The 20,589-nt window shown below is 43.8% G+C and overlaps 1 protein-coding gene across 2 annotated transcripts in view; it reads left to right on the forward strand.

Moving 5' to 3' along the window:
• Positions 1-20,589, forward strand: part of SLC13A3 (solute carrier family 13 member 3) — a 92,171-nt gene that overhangs the window by 43,669 nt on the left and 27,913 nt on the right. Inside the window, exons 4-7 of one of the 2 annotated variants that reach the window (XM_053250850.1) lie at positions 212-278; positions 4,344-4,529; positions 5,133-5,258; positions 13,778-13,873. In XM_053250850.1, coding sequence (XP_053106825.1) covers positions 212-278; positions 4,344-4,529; positions 5,133-5,258; positions 13,778-13,873 — 475 coding nt within the window. The remainder of the gene's footprint in view (positions 1-211; positions 279-4,343; positions 4,530-5,132; positions 5,259-13,777; positions 13,874-20,589) is intronic. The other variant, XM_053250851.1, reaches the window with a different exon arrangement.

A 20,589-nucleotide genomic window follows, 5' to 3' on the forward strand; every position in this document is an offset into this window, starting at 1 on the left:
CCTGCCAACTGCAGCAATCAGAGGCAACTGCCAACTGCAGCAATCATAGTCCTAAATCTATGTATTCTGGATGCTGGTGTGTACTCTTTTACCCCTTTTTGTTCTGTTCATGTCATTCCATAAGGCTGGAATTTAGCACTTCATTGTTTTTGAATAGCAGTCCTTCTTTCTGTATGGCTTAAGGAAGTATTTAAAAATATTTCTTTTTCAGTTTCTATACAACAGAATAAACTTCACATGGTGCCAACTGAGATGCAGCTACTGACAAATACTGATGAGTAAGTTAACACTAAAGTTTATATTAAAGACTTGGAAGAAGAGGGCAATGGTAGCAAGAAATTCTACATCAGCATCAGGGGTGTGAAATGAAGGCTGCTTACCTGGAAGTAAGTCCCACTGCTGGAACATACTTCCAAGTAAACATGGGGATCTTCCAGATGCTGGAACATCTGTTCAAATTGCTACAATAAGACAAAACAGGGAATCCACACTAGGAAGAAGGAGACTGCATTATATTCTTAGTGCCATCTGCTCTTGCTTCACTGCTAAGTTAAGTTGTGTCCTCAAGTTGGTGTCAACTCCTGGTGCCCACAGAGCCATGCGGTTTCCTTTGGTAGAATACAGGAGGGGTTTACCATTGCCTCCTCCCGCACAGTGTGAGATCATGCCTCTCAGCACCTTCCTATATTACTGCTGCCCGATATAGATGTTTCCCGTATTCTGGGAAACATACCAGCGGGGATTCAAACCAGCAACCTCTTGCTCGCTAGGCAAGTCATTTCCCCACTGCGCCATTAGGTGGCTGATTGTTTTTCACTGCTAGTGGAAGCAAAACAATCTTTTTCAACTTGGAATGGAATCAAGTTAGAATTATTTCATTGCTTCAGATTGCCAGCAGATGGTGGTACAAATATAATGCAACCTCCTTCCTATTGTGGATTTCCCATTTTATTTTTTGTAGCAATGTGAGCTGATGTTGGGATATATCTGCATTTGGAAGAGCTCAGGCTTCATGAGCACAGAAGCAATGTTAACAATGCTCTTGAGTTCGGGGTAACCCAAACTTGTGGATGTCTTATGGGACAGAAAGTGGACGTCACTTTAAATTCAAATGTGCATTTTACCCACTGTATGAGTATTTTGATTAGAGCAGTGTATCACATTGGTCCAATAAGCGGAGTGATGCTGTGCAAGCATTATCAGAATTTTTCACTGGAAATAATCCCAATAGAAAATTTCTTCAGTAATAAGATACAATTTGATAGAAAGACAATATTGTATTGTGTTGTGTTGTGCTGTATTTTATTGTATCATATTGTATTGTAACAATGGAGGGGGTGGGATGGGGAGACTTACCTGAAATGAAGAAGTGGGCTTCTTTGTATCTTCTTCAGAAACATCAAAATACAATTGGAAATCCAAATCCATCAGTTGTTTAAATGATCTCAATAATTGTAATTGGCTTTGATAGTGCCACTTTCCAAGTCCCTGAGGCAATTCTCCCACAGACGAGTGCACGCAGAGCCCTGGGTGGCCGGATCAGCCACCCACACAACTGCCGGCTCTGTCATGGAGCCGGCGGGGGCCGCGGGGATCGGGGGCCGCATGACCCCTGGAAGTTCTAGCATGCCCTGCATGAGCGCGCAGGGCATGCTGGAAAGACCCCTGAGCTGGGAGGCTGCTTTTTAGCAGAGCACGCCGTGGCAACACATGATCCGGAAGCCCGAGTTAGCAGAGCGCTCACTCCGCTAACCTGGGCTTAGGGGAGGGTAAGCTTAGCAGGTTACCCACTTTGGTGAGACCGGGCTTGGCTGCGAACCCAGTGGTTCTCACACGCGGGTGAAGTCGGGCTAGGCTCCCTTAATCCTTGAAGGTCTGCTAGTCCAACCCCCGATGAGTGCAGAAGAGGATTGCTGGTCTTGTTGTAGCAAGCATGACGTGTCCCCTTAGCTAAGCAGGGTCCACCCTGGTTGCATATGAATGGGAGACTAGAAGTGTGAACACTGGAAGATATTCCCCTCAGGGGATAGAGCCACTCTGGGAAGAGCAGAAGGTTCCAAGTTCCCTCCCTGGCTTCTCCAAGATAGGGCTGAGAGAGATTCCTGCCTGCAAACTTGGAGAAGCTGCTGCCAGTCTGTGTAGACAAAACTGAGCTAGATGGACCAATGGTCTGACTCAGTATAGGGCAGCTTCCTACATTCCTATGAAACAACAACATCCTTGACTGATGGCTGTCCAGCCTCTTAATGAATACCTCCCACGAAGGAGAGCGTGCAACTATATGAGCCAGACTGTTCAATTGTCAAACAGCTCTTATAGTTAAGAAGCTCATCCTAAGGGCCTTTTTGGTTGTGGCCTTTTGGCTTTGGAACACCCTCCCTGAAAAGCTTCACCATGCTCCCTCCCTCAGTATTTTTAAAAAACAACTTAAAACACATCTTTTAAAAGAGGCTTTTAAATGTTCCAGTTTGGTTATATCTGGTGGGTTCTTTAGTCTTTAGTTTTCATAATTCTCAATTTTTAGCTTTTAAAATAACTTTTAATTTGAAACCTAATAATTCTGATTGTGGTTTTAGTCTGAACTTTTAACTTGTTTACTTAATTTGGTTAATTTTAGTAGTTTATATTGTATCTATTCTATTATTGTGAGCTGCCCCGAGCAGTAGTGCATTGTAGGGATGTGCAAAATGGTTCAAATTCAAATTGGTTCGAATTCAAACCAGTTAAGTTCAATGGTTCGAATTTGAACCGAACCAGCCATCAGGTTTGAGCTGCAGGTTCAAATTCAACCCAAACTGGGGGTGGTTTGTTTTGAACTGGTTTTAACCAGTTAGAACTGGTTCAAACCTCCAAAAGTGGGTAGGGTGGTAGCTGGCACCCATGGGTACCTACCACCCAAACCCCAAAGAAATCGGACACTCGTACGATCTTTTATGAATTTTTGAAATTTATTTTAATTATTTTTCTCATTGGGTATAATGGGACCTGAACCAGCCCATTATCCCCTATTGTGGAGCACCTAGGGGCACAAAAGTGGGGTGGGTGGTAGGCACCCAGGGTTGCCTACCGCCCACAAAACCCCAAGGCAATCGGACACTCCTCTGATTATTAGTGAATTTTAAAATTATTTTTGAATTCCTCATAGGGAATAATGAGGATTCCAGCAAATGTATAGCTGCACGTTGGGGGGAAAGGGGTGGGCTAGAGAAGAGTGTGATGGGTGGTAGTTCCCAAGGGGGGCAAGGAAGCTACCAGAATTATTTGAAAGTAATTGGGCAAAGGGCTGATTTTTAAGTGATTTTTGAAGTTTACGCGTCTTTAAGGTTTTTCTCCATAAAGAAGCATGGAGGTGTCAGCAGCCCCATAACTGTACTTGGGGGTGCTGGGGTGGCCCAGAGAGAGTGATGATGTAGTGCACAGAGGGTGCCAACCACCCCCATGAGTTGCTAACCCATGGGGTACTGGGTTTTGTTGTTTCTGAGGTGTTCTGAGTGTAGATTCTTTGGTAGCAAATGAGAGTGGATTCATGGTTTGTCATTGAAAATCTCATATGCTACCAGAGAATCTACACTCAGAATACCTCAGAAACTGTCTGTCTGTCTGTTTGTCTAGGCTGAATCTGCTTCCTTGTAATTTCAACCCATTGATTCTAGTCCTGCTCTGAAGCAACAGAGAACAAGTCCACTCCCTCTCTTATGTGACAGCCCTTCAGATATTTGAAGAATGCTATCATATTTGATCATCTTCCTGCTCTTGTCTCTAGGGGGACCAGATGCCAAGGAGGACAGTGCTCCAGTACCTTTATGAGTTATATAAAGTGTGCTATCAGGTCGATTTTGATTCCTGGCACCACAGAGCCCTGTGGTTTTCTTTGATAGTATACAGGAGGGGTTTACCATTGCCTCCTCCCACCCAGTATGAGATGATGCCTTTCAGCATCTTCCTATATCGCTGCTGCCTGATATAGTAGCAGCAGGGATTTGAACTGGCAACCTTCTGCTTGTTGGTCAAGCATTTCCCCAATGCTCCACTTAAGGGCGAATTTGGGCAGGTGTAGCTTATTATGCAGGAGTGAGAAAAGCTGAAATTCCCTCTTTTACACAATTATTAAAGGTACTGAATATTTGTTCTCATTTGCATTGTGTTACCCCCTCTCTCGTTCCTCTTTTTAAAATAAGCCCTAGACACAAAAATAAACTGCTGTGATCCATCTCGAGTCAGCAGATGACACACTTCAGAGTCCTATTGGAGCCATGTAGAAACCCCCAATAAACAAAAAAGGCCCCCATCAAGTAATGAGCAAATAATATGTTTCAAGAATGATCTTTTGGAATGTTTTAAAGGAAAGACATGTCAGAGGAGAAGGAAGTCACAATCGAAGTTACCTCTGATGCAAGGAAAGAGGAAGAATACAGGACAAACATATGGAAAGGTTTCCTCATTTCGATTCCTTACGCGGCCAGTATTGGTGGGACAGCCACACTGACGGGCACTGCACCAAATCTCATTCTTCTGGGACAGCTGAAAAGGTATGCAGAAAAGGGGCCCGGGGGAAGGAGGTACCTGATGATTGTAAATGTTCCAGCTCTGCATGTACCTATGGTTGCTAAACTATGATTGAGGAAGTATGTGCTACTCCAGACTAGTAAAAATATGGCTATGAAGCAGTGTGGGAAAAGAGCTTTAAAATGCTGTGATGGTCCAAGAGGATTCTCCCCCTGCCTCTTTTTGGATTCCCTGGAATAGAAAATATAACAATGACAACCTCAGTTCTGAGAGAAGTTCTGAAAGGGACTACAACCCCCAAGGTCTGCACATCCTCCCAGCAGCTGTGTGGGCTTTCCAGGCTGCCCTGTGTTGCTCCCTGCCTGCCCCAAGCTCCCATGAATCACTGCACCATCCAGCTCCCAGCTGCCCCTGTGCCAGCACTGGGCGGGCACTTAAAAGGCCCCTGCCACAAGCATACTACCCGGGGTACTTGCCCATGCTCTGATGCCTCCTAGTGGTGGGGGCTGGGAATTCCATTGTTGAATCCGACATGCACAGCCCTGCTGTAAGTATGACATGTCATATATGTAAAATCTTTCCTCAGATTGACCCACCTTATATTAACTGAGCTTTCTCTCTCAAAGTTTTTTCCCAGGATGCGACATTGTGAATTTTGGCTCTTGGTTTGTGTTTGCATTTCCCTTAATGATCCTTTTCCTGTTCCTTGGATGGCTCTGGATTTCCTTCCTATATGGAGGGATTAGTTTAAGGTATTGTTGTTGCTGCTAAGAATATTTGTCTGATATTTGATGTCACTTTGATTCTTAAGTAACCAGTTTAGCTGGATTAGGTATGTACGAACTGGCTTGAGGTCAAGCCGGTTCGCCATTGAACTGGTTTGGCTTGAGGGCTCCAGCCGGGCCGGGCCGGTTTGGCTTGATCTTGAGCCAAACCCCCCAGCCAGCGCAGGTCGGGTTTGGAGGTTCTAAACTTAAAACCCCCCCACAATTTTTAAAAAACTCACTGCTGCAGCGCTGCAGGTTCGGCGGCCTTGGGGGCTGCTGGCACGGCCATGGGGAGGGGGATGTCTCCTTGGTCTCCCTCTCTCCCTGCCAGCCTCCTTCTGGTCTTGCAAGGGCCATTTTGGCCTGTTTTCGGGCCATTCCAGCCCTTTCCCCGATGGCTGTGGCCATTTTGGAGGTTGCAGTGCATGCTCCCTGGCCATTTGTGTGGTTGGGTCATGACTCAAACCGAACTGGGCAAACTGGTTTTGTGCACACCCTTAAGCTGGATCCTTATCCAAATCTTGATAGGAATAAAGGAAATCCTTTTCTGATTTCAGAAGGCTTTGAAAGAGGCCTTCTTTTAATGTGGAGGTATTTTCTTGTCCCACAACAAAAAAATTAATTTGAATAGGGAAAAGGGGAATTACCAAAATATTTAAAGAAAAGAAAAGAAAAAAGAAAAGAGGACCTCATAGATTTGCTCTCAAACAAATACAGGTGAGAGCGGTGATTTGCATTGGGAGCTCTGTACAAGGGCAAAGGGTTAAATCCCTGCCCACACCATGGTCACAATCCTTATCAGGGCCCACTATGGCTGCTACTGGTTCTTTTTTTTAAAAAAAAATCTGCACAAATGGAAATGCAAAAACCACATTTATTTTCCATTTATTTAACTAATTTATATACCTCCCAAAACTTATGCCTCTGGGCGGTTTACAATAAAAACAGTATAAATTAAAACAGAATTATAACATTAAAACATTAAAACAATTTACAGTTTAACACAATGTTAAAACTGTTAAAACGATTAAAAACTGTAAATCTAATTAAAAACCTGGGTGAATAAATGTGTTTTAACTGCTTTTTAGAAAGTTGTCAGAGATGGGGAGGCGCTTATTTCAACAGGGAGCACATTCCAAAGACTTGGGGCAGCAGCGGAGAAGGCCAGTCCCTGAGTAGCCACCATTAATCATCACCTGTAGGAAACTGCCTTATAAAGTCAGCACATTGGTCCATCCAGCTTAGTATTGTCTCCACTGACAGCAAGTCTCCAAGACTGCAGGCAAGAGTCTTTCCCAGTCCTACCTGGAGATGCCAGAGATTGAACGTGGGACCTTCTGCATGCACAGCCCTATCCACTGAGCTACAACTCCATTCCTTACTCTCATAAGGTTGCTGTGGAGGTGCCTTGATCCCTGACTTGGTACTCTTACCACCAAACAAATTTCTTTCCCTGCTACCAATGACCTTTGGATTCTCTCCATTGCCATTGATTTGTTGAGGTCCACAGACTTTTGCTAATTTGCTGTAATGTGTTCCAAAGAACTAGATTTTCCTTCTTACGTAATTCCTTGTCCATTTGGGCCTGCATCTAGTATGCCTGCAAAAGTTCATTTATGCATGTAGACATTTGTGCATACAAATTTTGAGGTTAGGCACTTGTTTCTGATACTGTTGAAGCATAAAGCTCACATTACATTGGCTTTTTAGGTTTAGATATAAAGTCTGTGTTTGAAAATTTGGCCCGAAACATGTTACATCGTGACAAGGATTAAACGTTAGTGATTTCATAACAATTTGTTAATCTGTAACAGAGCAGTAACATGGTTTTATTGTAAATCTTTCGCTAATCTGGGTATTTACAACCCCCCACCCCTCCCCCCCAACTCCTTCACTTGGAGCATGTCGGTCAGAGGCATTGCTGATGAGCTGGAATAAGTTTACTGCAAGTCTTTATAAATACAAGCAGCCATGGGTGGGGGGTGGTTACTGCATGTATTTAGTAGGACTTTTCAAGGAACCTGTGGTATACTTCTGACATTCCATAAAGGCCTCTATTAATCCTGCAAAGCTATATGAAGTCCATCAGATGTATGCTCCATCCTGTGCCTGAATGCCTATGACACTTATTAATATGAATATATTTTTTTCTGTTAAATTAAGGGGGAAGAACTTTATGGGTGGGTGAGGGGAGAGGTACATTAGAACATATGAAATTGCCTTATACCAAGAACATATGAAATTGCCTTATACCCACTGGTCATAGGAACATAGGAAGCTGCCTTATACCAAGTCAGACCATTGGTCCATCTAGTCCAGTGCTTACAGGGACTCTTCAAATCCCCAAGCAGAGGTGCTTTGGGGCCTTGGAGAAGACAATGCTCATGGATTATCTACCTTCCTACCCTCCCGTTGCCCTTCACACAGCCCTCTCTCTGAGTCCCTCACTTTTTCACATAGCCTTCTCACCAAAGTGATGTTCGGCAAGGCCATCCTGACTTTAGATATCTGTTTAGAGAGCACGGCTTTTTTGGAGAGAGAGAGAGAGAGAGAGAGAGAGAGAGAGAGAGAGAGATGGAAAGGTTGAGTCCCCAGATTCCTCTGTTCTACTATCTCACAAATGATGTCTGATGTTCTTTTCAAACATTCAGTTATTTACACTGTCACCTGATAACCTGCATGATGATAACAGCCAGATGTCATGAATTCTGCCATCATAGATTACTATGTCATATTAGCCAAAGAAAATCTACTCATGTTCAAGCAAACACAATTTAGTGTAGTGAGATCATACCTCCAACATGAATTTATCTGCTGGCCATGCCCCCTGGTGACTGCGCATTTGGCATTTGTCTGCACAGAGGCAAACATGTTGTGGGTTGCTCAGTGGGACTTGAATTCCCAATCAGCCGGGGCTCCAAAAAGGTATCCTCTGCACATTCACTTCTGCCGTGCTTTGTACAGACAAACTTCAACAGTGAAGTCTCTTGTAAGTGTAGTTGGTAGACTGGTCCGTGATGCATGGCTGGAGGCACAATCCTGCTGCCCCTTCATGTATTTGCTTGAATACAAGTAGATCTTAAACTGAATTTTTTTCAAAAGGTGAAGATAGCTGAAACTATGGGACCTAGCTGAAAGTACCCTCACTATTTTATTGCAAATATTTATTTCTGTCCCAGGGTAAGCTCTGAAAAACTAATAATTTTTTTAAGTGTGTGTATGAAAAGTTAGCAGTGCCTATTGGATAGTACTGAGAAAGTCACCAGTGCACCTTCTCCAGTCTCCAGTTTTGCTCCTCATGAAAATGATTGACAGATTCATAACTGTAGAGTAAGTAGACTATACATTTGATGGTTTTACCTTCACTTTAGGAGTTTAATGGAAATCTAGAAAATGTCAGCATGACACTATTAGCATGTAACAAGCCAGGGATGGCTATAGCTTTCACATTTGCCCATAATAATGGGAGCAGAGGTGCATGGAGGAGCAGAGTATTTCATATCACACATAGGTTGCCTACTAAGGAGGCTTAGGGTGACAAATGAACTTAGAAGCACATTAGTATTTCATCCTTTGCTCCTCAGAATGCCTCAATTTTTGTTTTATTATCAGTGAACACTTTGCAAAAATCAGACTAGCCAGAAAATTTGTGAGTAATCTTGAGAGATGGCCTTGCCCCCCACTTTGACGCCTTCTGAATCAAGAATTTGATGGTGTCTATTGCTAGAGAGGATGCATAGAGGTGATGAATTACTGCAGACATGATGAGTTTGGCCTAATTTATATGATGAATCATTTCTGTGAACACAGGTTCTGATAGCTACAAAGAAGTTATTCAGTGCATTCAGGGAATTGAATATCTTTTTTGTATAAATGCCAAGAGATCAGATTCACCCTTGTGGATGGTGGTGGGAGAGCAGGAAATAAGCAGGTGATTGGAAAACTGAAAATCAAGTTTCTACAACTTTCTAAGTTTCAAAACTATATAATACCACCATTACTACTATACTTAAATTCTTCTCTTATTCCAAGAAGCCCAGAGTGGTGCACATGGTTATTTTTCTCCTCACAACAACCCTGTGAGGTAGGTTAGACTGAGAGAGAAGTGACTGGCCCAGAGAAACCTAGTGAATTTCATGTCTGAATGGGGATTTGAACTCAGGTCTCCTCGATCCTTGTCCAACACTTTAACCACTACAGCATGCTGGCTCTAAAAAAGATTCCTCACCCGCTTTTGTCAACATATAGGCCCTATTCACATTATGAACTCAGATGAATTTTATATCCCCACTTGCCTATTAATATTTGTTGAAGGTTCCCACATGTGTTGAAATACAGATCGTGGTGACCAGACCCTCTCTTTGAACACATGAAGCTGCCTTATGTTGGGGCCACTGGTGGGCCACTGTGAGAAACAGGATGTTGGACTAGATGGGAGGGCCTGATCCAGGAGGGCTGTTCTTATGTTGAGTAAGTCCATTCGTCCATGTAGCTCAATATTGTCTACACAGATTGACAATGATTCCCTAAGGGTCTTCCAGACAAGGGTCTTTCTCACCTCTACCTAGAGATGCCAGGGATTGGAACTTGGAACCTTCTGCATGCAAAGCAGTTTCTCTACCACTGAGCTTTAGCCCCTCTTGGATGCACTCCCTAGGAAAATGTGTTTGACTAGTCCTGTATGAACCTGAGGGAAGCAGCTAAAATGTTTCTTATTTTATTTATTTATTTATCAAATTTATATCCCTCCCAAATGTACGTCTCTGGGTGGCTAACAACAATTAAAACACAAATAAAAGTTAAAACAGTTCAACATATAACAACACATATAAAAGTTAAAACAATACAATAATTTAAAAACCATAAAATTAAACAAACAGTATTTTTTTAAATTAAAAACCTGAGAAAGCTTGGGTAAAAAAAGGGGTTTTCAAATGTTTTTTTAAAAATAGCCAGAGATGGGGAGGATCATAACTCAGCAGGGAGCGCATGCCACCATCTTGGGGCAGCAACCGAGGAGGCCTGTCTCAGTGTGACCACCAAAAGAGTTGGCGGCAACTGGAATCAGACCTCTTCAGATGACCTCAATAGGCGGTGGGGTTCGTAGCAAAGAAGACGCTCTCTTAAATACCCAGAACAAATTTTGGGTTTCTGGAGTAGCTGTTGATGTACATACCATGTTGTGTGAACTGCTTCCTTTTGATTGGTTTTTGTAATGTGGTAGTAGCTGAATGCTAGCATTACCAACCCAGGACCTAGGTCGATGAAACGAGATTGTCCCACTCATAGGGACTCAGTGCAGATGTAATTCCAGTCTTGAGCATGCTCGTTCAGTGATTCAGAAACATGATTATTATAATGTTTTTAAACCACCCAGAGATGAAAGTTTGGGGCGGTGTACAAATGTAATAAATAAGAAATAAATAAATTATTGTTATCAATAAGTGGTGCTTCTTGCCCCAGTTCCCTTCCTGTCCAACCAGCAAATGCCTGGGAAGTACACTTTACACAGGGGAAGCAATGCAGCAAAATCCCTGTACCTCATCCATGTACCTCAGTCAACAATCCCTCTACTTCAGTCAACAAAAATTTTAACAATTAAATTTCATAAATTTTATAACAGCTTCCCTCATAAACACAAAGCAATCTTAGGTAGATTTAACTGGGATTTTATTCAGAACAATTTCATTTTCTCCTTCTTTCCTTCCCCTTTCTTTCTGACTCCACTCCAACACTCTCTACACTGTGGGTAGGGAGTGTGGGACAAAGTGATCCCACTGGGACAGACATCTAAACCACGAAACACAAAAGATTATTAGAAATACAACAATAAATTACAAGCGTCAATGCTAAATACAAGCAATACAATCAAATAACTAAAATTATCACTCCAATTACTCAACTGAAATCCAACCACAAAATAATTAACATCTAACAGAACAATTGGTTATATTCAGAGATGATGATGATGATGACGATGATGATTATTTACATTTTATATCCCGCTCTTCCTCCATGGAGCCCAGAGCGGTGTACTACATACTTAAGTTTCTCCTCACAACAACCCTGTGAAGTAGGTTAGGCTGAGAGAGAAGTGGCTGGCCCAGAGTCACCCAGCTAGTATCATGGCTGAATGGGGATTTGAACTCGGGTCTCCCTGGTCCTAGTCCAGCACTTTAACCACTATGCCACGCTGGCTTTAAGATTACGTTAAGTTAAATTTGAATTTGGGTTACTTCCTTCCGTGCTCTGATTGCCATGGTACAAAACTTAGCAACACTGTAACTGCTTTATTCTCATTGGCTAAAAGAAGGGAAACATAAAATTCGTCTGGATGGCCTGGATATTTTAGTATAAAAGGGTGAATAAAAGTAACTGCTTGTAATAAAATGTGCTTCACCATTTCAACTTCACCAGACCCCCAGGGGCCTGGTTCTACACAGAGAATTTTATGAAATATACATTCTACACAGGGAACTTTATGATATTTGCCTTCCATTACCACAGATGGTAGGAAATTGAAGCATGCTAAGGAAAACGCCCTCCGAAATTTCTGCACTTTGAGACTATAAAGATAGTCGGCTGCCTTCTCCTTGGTTATTAATCTAATTGGTAAACTAACTATAATCTGATACAGAACTTAAATCATTTTGATGTTCAATATCAAGAATACACTGCTTTAAATACCATCTGATCTGTTCATAGCCCAGTGAGATCACATAATCAAAAGAAAACCCATAAAACTGGAGCTTATGGGTCAAGGACTGCTTCCATAAGGATTGGAACCTCATCGTAACTTTTCTTCTCTGTTATTGCTTTTTTTTGCATTTTATCTTTTGCACTGTACTCGGAGTGGGAGACGTTTTCGGTATTTCTGCATGCTTAAATTACCTAAGTGGGGAAAAAAAGTTCTCAAAGCTATTTAGATAATAAAAGGTTGTTTAAAGCAGACATATTTACCCCAGGATAAAATATCTTTTTTGCAAGAAAATTGGTTGCACAAGTATTGATTTGTGCAGCTTTTCATTTTTAAGTCTAGCTTTTAATTACATTTACAATTTATACATTGCATTTTTATTCTATATATTTATTTCGTAGATACATATCCAGCTTCTCTAGCCAGTAGCTCTTCAGGTGGCTTGTGATTAAACACAAAAATAAAACCATATTAAAACAATAAAACTTTAAAATCACAAACCCTGGATATAAAACTATATCTATCAGTAGATATAATAAACTATAGTAAACTATAGTAAACTATCAGGAGCAGCAAGGAATTATACAACCAAGTGGCTAGATACAATCAAGACACTCCTGAAAAGTCAGGGGGGAGGGGAAGGTTTTAATATTTTCCCTACAAATGCACTGATATGATAGCTGAACCACTTATAATCTCTAAACTTTTCCACAAGGAGGTTTGCAGTGCACCCAGAACCCCAAAGAAAGATAGGACAAGCATGTATGGATAAAACTAGGGCCACTTTTATTGATAAATTACTGGGCAAGGTCTGCAACAAACAAAGCATAACACACATGACCGAAAGTGTGGATAACTCTACCCCAGGCATCCCCAAACTGCGGCCCTCCAGATGTTGCTGGACTACAACTCCCAGCATCCCTAGACACAATTTTTTGTGGCTGGGTATGCTGGAAGTTGTAGTTCAGCAACATCTGGAGGGCTGCAATTTGGGGATGCCTGCTCTACCCCCTCACAAGTAAGGTCTGCCTCCTATAGAGGGCATGCCTCCTCTTACTGCTTCCTTCTTACTGCTTACTGCTTCCCGCATTAAAGTTGGGTGAAGCAGCCGGGCTTGGCAGATGCCAGCTGAAGCCTCAGCTTGGCCCCGCCAAACCACATAGTTACCTGTGTCAAGGAGTTACCTGTGCCCTCCAGGTCACCATCCCCCAAGCTGCAAGACCCTGAGTGGGTGAGTTGAACGGCACCCAAAAGTGGTCTATTCCCAGACACCACTCGGGCTGCAAGACCCTGAGGCACTGTTCCATGAAACCACTAATGACCTTAAAGGTGCCTACAGCTGAACACCAGTCCAGACCTTAACCTCCAAAGCCCTCACTCACCTGCCATTGAGACCACTTAAGCTGCACCCAGACTCCCACCCCTAACAGTGGGATTCCCCTCAAACATCATCAGTGAGGAGTAGGCGAATAAATCTCCACACAAGGCCAATCAGGTGGAGACAAAAAATTCCTACTCGTCCCTAAAAGTGACCAGCTGATCTCTCACTGAACTGGGAAGGGTGGGTGGGAGTCACTATCAAGCTGAGACTGAGCTGGAAGCCGGTGCGCTGATCAACAGCAACAGCATGCCGGCCAATAGCCCAAACAAGCCACGTGACCCAGGAAGGGCAGCCCCCTCCCCCAGGCGTTGATGTCGGGACGGAGTGGTATTGTGGCAGCAACACTAATAAATGAACAACACTGCTAGAAGGGGAGATATGTGCTTGGCGGTGGGTGAACTAAGCAATTTTTTCTTTTCTTGGCAGAAGCTGGAGAAAGAAGAAATCGGACATACGAGCAGATGCAGAAGCCAGAGCCAGAGCAGTAATAAGAGATGATTATCAGAAACTGGGGCCAATAAAGTAAGTCACAATTTAAAAAGTATATCAAATTCATGCAGGAAGGGGGGAAATGTCACGGGAGGAGATGACAGTGTGTGAGACAGACTGATTATAGCCCTGTCCTCGTCTTCATATCTGTGCTCTGAATGGAGAAGAGGGATTGTGCTCACTCGCCTGGTGCTGACTGCTGTACATCTCCTGGCTCTGCCTCCAACTTCTACATGTTCAATGGAAGGTGTAGAACAGTCTCTATGCTTATGCAAGTGCATGTGTATAAAGCAGGGTTGTCCAACCTGAGGCCCTCCAGGTGCTGTTGGCCTACAACTTCAGTAATCCCAGGCTATTGGCCCTTATGGATGGGGATGATAAGTATTGTTGTTCTATAACAGCTATAGAGCCTCAGGCTGGCCATCTCTGGTGTAAGGTCTGTATGCCTGAATGGGAACTTTGGTGCAATCAAGCTCCCCAGTCTGCATATTTATTTATTTGATTATATACTGCCCTTCCAAAAATGGCTCAGGGTGGTTTACATTTTTTTAAAAAACCCAATTAAAATCAATTAACAATTAAAATCAAAACTAAATCGATTAAACAATTAAAATCGTCTAAACATTAAAATCATTAACATAAAAATAATTTAAAACTAACATAAAAAATTTAAAACCATAAATCTAATTAAAAGTTGTTGCTCTTATTGGCTGAAAGTGGCCAGAAGTAGCGATCGTGTGTGTGCCTGTTGCGTGTGCACCCGTTGCGTGTGCGCACACGCCTGTCTGCTGTTCACATGTGCACGATGGGCGCATGCACGATTGCTACTTCCAGCCACTTCTGGCCAATGAGGGTAACGGGGTGGCAGGGAGGAACGCTGCTGCCTTGAGTGTTTGAAAATAATGGAGCGCCGGTGGGGGAAATGCGACGGGAGGGGTGAGTACACCCTCCCCCGCCCTTAAAGTACCACCCCCGCCAGCGCCGAATAACTTTCGGGCACATCCCTGCTTCCAGCGATGCAACAGACAGAGACTGGAGATCAATATCATCATGATTCTGGCATGAAGACAATGGAAATACAGAATCTTGAGCTCTCAGCATCAGCAAAGAGGGTGCCAAACCTCTTTCTGGGCATTCAGACTCCACAGAGGAAGCAGGCAGCTCCCACAGCTCTGGCAAACAAACTGGGGAGATTAAAGCCGTGATGTCATCAAAATGAGGATCGTTGGCAAACAACTTTCCAGGGCCCATAGCCGACAAGACAGTGTCCCTGGGGTTGCGTGTGGTGACTGTTGCTTTTGGGGCGATGGGTACACTGTAGAGGCCCTTTCCTCTGGGGTAGCAGTATCTGTGTGTAGGGTCTGGAGCTCTTCAGCCATAGTAGGAGATATGCATAGTGGGATTATGAGCTGGGGTTAGGGTTAGCTAGGGGTCTCCTACTTTAGGGGTTTCTGTGTCTTTGTGGAGCGTTTGAGGCTCTTTTGCATCAGGGGGAGCATAGATAATGCTGCCTTAGGTTGGGGCTGGACAAGCTCTGTGGTGTCCGTGCTCCTTGGATTAGCTGATGTGGCTGGTGAGGGATGGGTGGATTCCAGTCATGCCTGAGTCACTATCTTCGAGCTCTGAATCTGTGTTGCAGTCGGACTGATAATTTCTTTCTTGGTCTGGGTCTGGGTTACCGTCTTGCTTGGGTCGGTGCCTGGCAAGAAGGTCATAGGAATATAGGAAGCTGCTGTATACTGAGTCAGACCCTTGGTCCATCTAGCTCAGTATCATCTACCCAGACTGGCAGCGGTTTCTCCAAGGTTGCAGGCAGGAATCTCTCTTGGCCCTATCTTGGAGATGCCAAGGAGGGAACTTGGAACCTTCTGCTCTTCCCAGAGTGGCCCCATCCCCTAAGGGGAAGATCTGACAGTGCTCACATATCAAGTCTCCCATTCAAATGCAACCAGCGTGGACCCTGCTTAGCTAGAGGGACAATTCATGCTTGCTACCACAAGACCGGCTTGGCTCTTATGGTCATAAGGTCATGCTCCAGGGGATTGGTTAGGGCTCTGGCAGTTGCATTAGTGTAGCCCTCCGGTGAGGACTGATGGTGGAAGGTGTCCATGTCACGATCACTGTCTGTGGGTTCAGGCTCTGAGGAGGAGGCATGTCAGGGGCTGTACTTGCTCTTTCATGGCTGTGAGTAACTTGCTCAGATCTTCAAACTCTAGGCCTACGGCCCTCTGCTCATCACACTCTCCAGGCTGTGGAGATAGCCGAGATTCGGCAGGGTCATTTAAAAGATGTCTACTGTGGTTGAAGCTCAAGGAATGTTTTGACTCCTGGTCTTTCCTGAAATTAGTGACCAAATGGTGCAGTCTCTAAACACTTTATTGGATCTAACGTTAAAGTTAGAAGATGTCCCCCCCTCCCCCCCCCCAATCTGAAGGAGCTGGTGTGGGAGGATGGGATGATCGAAGGCGAGCAGAATTCAATTCCAAACCTGGGCAGCTTGGCAGAAATTGGATCAAATCCAGGTCTACAGATCTGGAGTGGCAGTTTAAGACTTGGCTCAGAGAGTTATTAATCTCTTTACAAATAGAGTTCATTTCTTTTTGTAGTAGCACCTGGGAGGTTTGAAATACACAGATTGATTTAGATGAATGGGTTGTTTTTTTGGCAGTCCAGCATGTGTCCTGAGTGTGATTTTGTCAGAGGTCCTGACTAGGCTAGGAGGGAGCTGCCTGGATGTTGATCCAGGGGCTGCATTTGGGGCTTTAATTGTATATTTATGTAGCAAAGGCATGCCTGAGCTTCCCTAATTTTTTTGAGATTGTGTTTAAAAGTGCTAGAATTTGTATAACTGTTTCCACTGTAAGTAAGCATGCATCTCCTAAATATTTTGGTAGGGGTCCACAGGAGTAGCCGCAGGGACACACATCTGGCTCTCTGGGGTCTCCTGTCTCTCTGCTCCAGGGGTTTTTCCAGTCCAGAGTTCTTAGATAGCAAAAGATATGCCTGATGTAATGCAGTCTTCCTTGTAGCAGACTCCTTGGGGGTGAGGGAGGGTTCTTTGTGCCCAGGGCCATAAATCTGTTCTTGGTAGTGAGTGTGGAAATTGTACTTGCAGCTTTGTTGGTGGGGAAGGTAGGAATCGATCCTCATCTGGTTCCCTGCCCTGGCTGTTTGGTCGTTTGCTGCTCCTCAAATTTTGCCGCTCTTCAAATTTTGCTGGGGGAGAAGAGAAAGTCCCCTCTTTTCTCCTCTAAAAATCACCACTGTGCGACGGGATCGGGGCAGTGAAGACCGCACAGTGGTGGCTGCAGAGAGGCGAGGGGAAAGTTCTCCCTTTTACTTTAAAATGCCACTGCGAGGTAGGATGGGGCGGTGGAGGCTGCAGTAGGGAGGGTGGTGGTGGGGTGAGGGGAAGCTCCCCCCTTTTACCCTCCCAAAGGTCAAGAATGGAGAAAGGTCCAAAATGGGCTGCAGATGGGGTGTGTGCAGTCATTTAGGAGCGAGGAGGGGAGCTAGAAGGAACTCTCCCTTGCTGCCCCACCATGCAGCGGCATTGCTTTAAAGGTAAAATGGGGAATGTTCCCCTCAGTTCTCACTTCAAGTTGTTAGAACTTCCACATGGGGAAGGGCACAATTTTTGCCAGTTTCCCCTTCCTTTTGAAGTGCTCTGTGCTACTCAAAAATATGTGCCCGAGGGTTGTGCAGCTCTCAGGGACATATTTTTGGGAGGCACAGAGTGTTTCAGAGGGAAGGGGAGATTGACAAAAAACCACCTCTATGCATGTGCTGCTCTATTCAGGATCGCAGCACAGTGTTCATGTGCTTACTTTGCTGTAGGTGCACTTCTTTAGTCAGGATATCAGCAAGAGAAATCATAAACACACCAAAAAGCAGAGGTGGCAAAAGAGACCCATAAAACCATAACAAGATGATACATTTGTTTGTTTGTTTGTTTGTTTGTTTCTTTGTTTGTTTACCATATTTCTGTACTGCCTGACATGTGCATCCCTAGGCAGTGTAAATCTTTGTTACATCCCTTCTCAATGCTTTTTGGTTTGCTTTTCACAAGCAGATCAGCTTCCGACTTCTGGTAGCGCTGCTAGAGAAAGTTTATCTCAAACATACCTACAAAGTGAATTTCAAATTGCAGTGTCAATGTGAAACTTCACAGTTGAGGATGTGTTGCTTAATTATGTCTGCTAAATTATTTAAGCAAGGAGCAAACTAATACTCTAATTAGCCAGTCCACTGAGTTTTGAATATTTGTAGCAACATGCTCGTGTATGATGCTGCAGACAAATGATGTGCTGAAGTCTTTATGAATAATCATTTATGTGATGATTAGAGAGCCAGAAGAATTCTGCACAAGTTGCAAATAGGAAATTAAACTGAAGTTTTGTTTCATAAATTATTCAAGGAGGATTACTCCTTTCATATTCGTATTCAGGCTAATAAAGTTAGTGCTGAGGATTTCTTTTGAAATGTGCCTCCCAAAGCTGAAAATTTTGTTTTTATATTTGAGAATACACAAATAAGTGGCTAGTACAGATGTGACATAGCCACCTAATGGTGCAGTGGGGAAATGACTTGACTAACAAGCCAGAGGTTGCCGGTTCAAATCCCTGCTGATATGTTTCCTAGGCTATGGAAAACACCTATATCGGGCAGCAGCGCTATAGGAAGATGCTGAAAGGCATCATCTCATACTGCGCAGGAGATGGCAATGGGAAACCCCTCCTTTATTCTACCAAAGGCAATAAACTGCTGGCTGCAGTTAAGCACTTAGTTACCATCAGTGTGGTCTGTGGGTAATGCTGACCAGGAAAACCACGATTTGAACCCACAATTAACGAGGAAGGGGAATTTTCTCCCAAAGAGAAAGGGCTATGGCAGTGATCTTCACTATTTTTCAAGCAGGGGGCACATTGTCAATAAAACTTCAGTGTGAGGACCATTTCCCACTGTGCCGAACTCTGTACAATACTGCACTTTTCTCAGTGCTGAGAGGGCCCTTTAAGAGAGACGGTACCCTCTCTTAAGAGCTCTATGGAGAAGTGCTGGGAAGAGCTACACCTCCTAAGATGGTTCAGGGGCTCAAGAGGGTTCTGCTTCCCTTAAAGGAATCCCCCAGTGCTGAGCAAAGTGCAGAACTGCATCTGCATTGGCCATCTCCACATGGTGTCAGGGAGACTGTGCAGAGTATTTAGCTTTGACTGAAGCTTCACACAGGCCCAATAAACAATTAGTCAGAGAGTTGCCCTTAGGGTAGATGGGAGTCACCATGGGCCTCTGGGCCTTACAATGAAGAACACTGGGCTATGGAGAGGGAATGTGCGTTCCCAAGACTGCTTCCCAGTTTCTCAATTGCATTTAATGGGGAGCCAGTGAACTCATACAAATGGCCATGTTACTCCAGGGCAAGCTGTTCCTGGAGCATTTTCCTTATGAGGCTATGCTATAGCATCTGAGGCACTTTACCTTGGAAAAGAGGCACTAATAATCGAGGTGTATAAAATTGTGCATGGAATGGAGAGGGTGGACACAGATAAATTTTTCTCCCACTCTCACAACACTAGAAGCAGGGGTCATCCCATGAAACTGAAAGTCGAGAAATTTCGGACTGACAAGAGGAAGTACTTTTTCACACAGCTCATAATTAATCTGTGGAATTCTTTGCCAAGGGATGTGGCAATGGCCACCAGCTTGGATGGCTTTAGAAGGGGCTTAGACAGATTCAAGGTGGACAGGTCTATCAGTGGCTACTAGTCTGGTGGCTGTGGGACATCTCCACTTCTCCAGCCTCAGAGGCATGATGCCTCTCAATACCAGCTGCAGGGAAGCAACAGCAGGAGAGAGGGCATGCACATACCTCTTGCCTGTGGGTTTCCCAGAGGCATCTGGTGGGCCCCTGCGTGAAACAGGAAGCTGGACTAGATGAGCCTTGTGCCTGATCCAGCGGGGCTGTTCTTATGTTCTTATGATCTTATATTATTTCTTTTTGAGCAGGATGGACTCCAAATTATTATAAACCAGATTTACAATAGGCATTTATATAAGAGTGGGTAGGAAGGAAGGTGCTGAGGGTTTTAAGATTATCATTTGATAAGAGCGGGGTGGAATTAAAAAAAAAAAGAGGAACATACCTGACAATTCAATTATAAAGATTTCAGTGCTGAAAATACAGAGCTTATTTGAAAGATCCATTTAGAGATATACAGTACTTTAGAAGTCAGATATCATACAGCATGGAGACCCAGATCCACTACACATTTCAAAGTATATTTTACTAGCTTACAGATCAGGCTGCTTTTGTGTTAACTTCTATGAAATGTTTCTTGAAAGACAGCTGGTGCAGCAACTAAATGAAAGAAATTAGTTTTCCCATTCAGGTCATTACATATCAGCAACCTGCAAAGTATCATCGTAAGAATCAAAGGCCTGTTTTTTTTAATCCTAAGAGTACAGAAAGTCCAAACCAGCCACTGCCAATTTGATTAGCAACTCTAGGTTTCTTCCAAATGCCACCCCCCTCTGCCATCTATTCTTCCTTAAATCTAATATTTGTGATTTGGTTCCTAGTCTTAGCTAGATACATAATCAGCAGACACCAGAGAGGCAGTGGATGCTCTGAACTGGGGCTTGGAGGCTGTTCTGGACTGGATGGGGGCAAACAAGCTGAAACTTAATCCGGATAAGACGGAAGTGCTCTGGGTTGGTAGAACTGATCATCTGAGTAATTAGGTAAATCT

The sequence above is a fragment of the Hemicordylus capensis genome, chromosome 4, assembly GCF_027244095.1.
Source record: "Hemicordylus capensis ecotype Gifberg chromosome 4, rHemCap1.1.pri, whole genome shotgun sequence".
NCBI lineage: Eukaryota > Metazoa > Chordata > Lepidosauria > Squamata > Cordylidae > Hemicordylus > Hemicordylus capensis.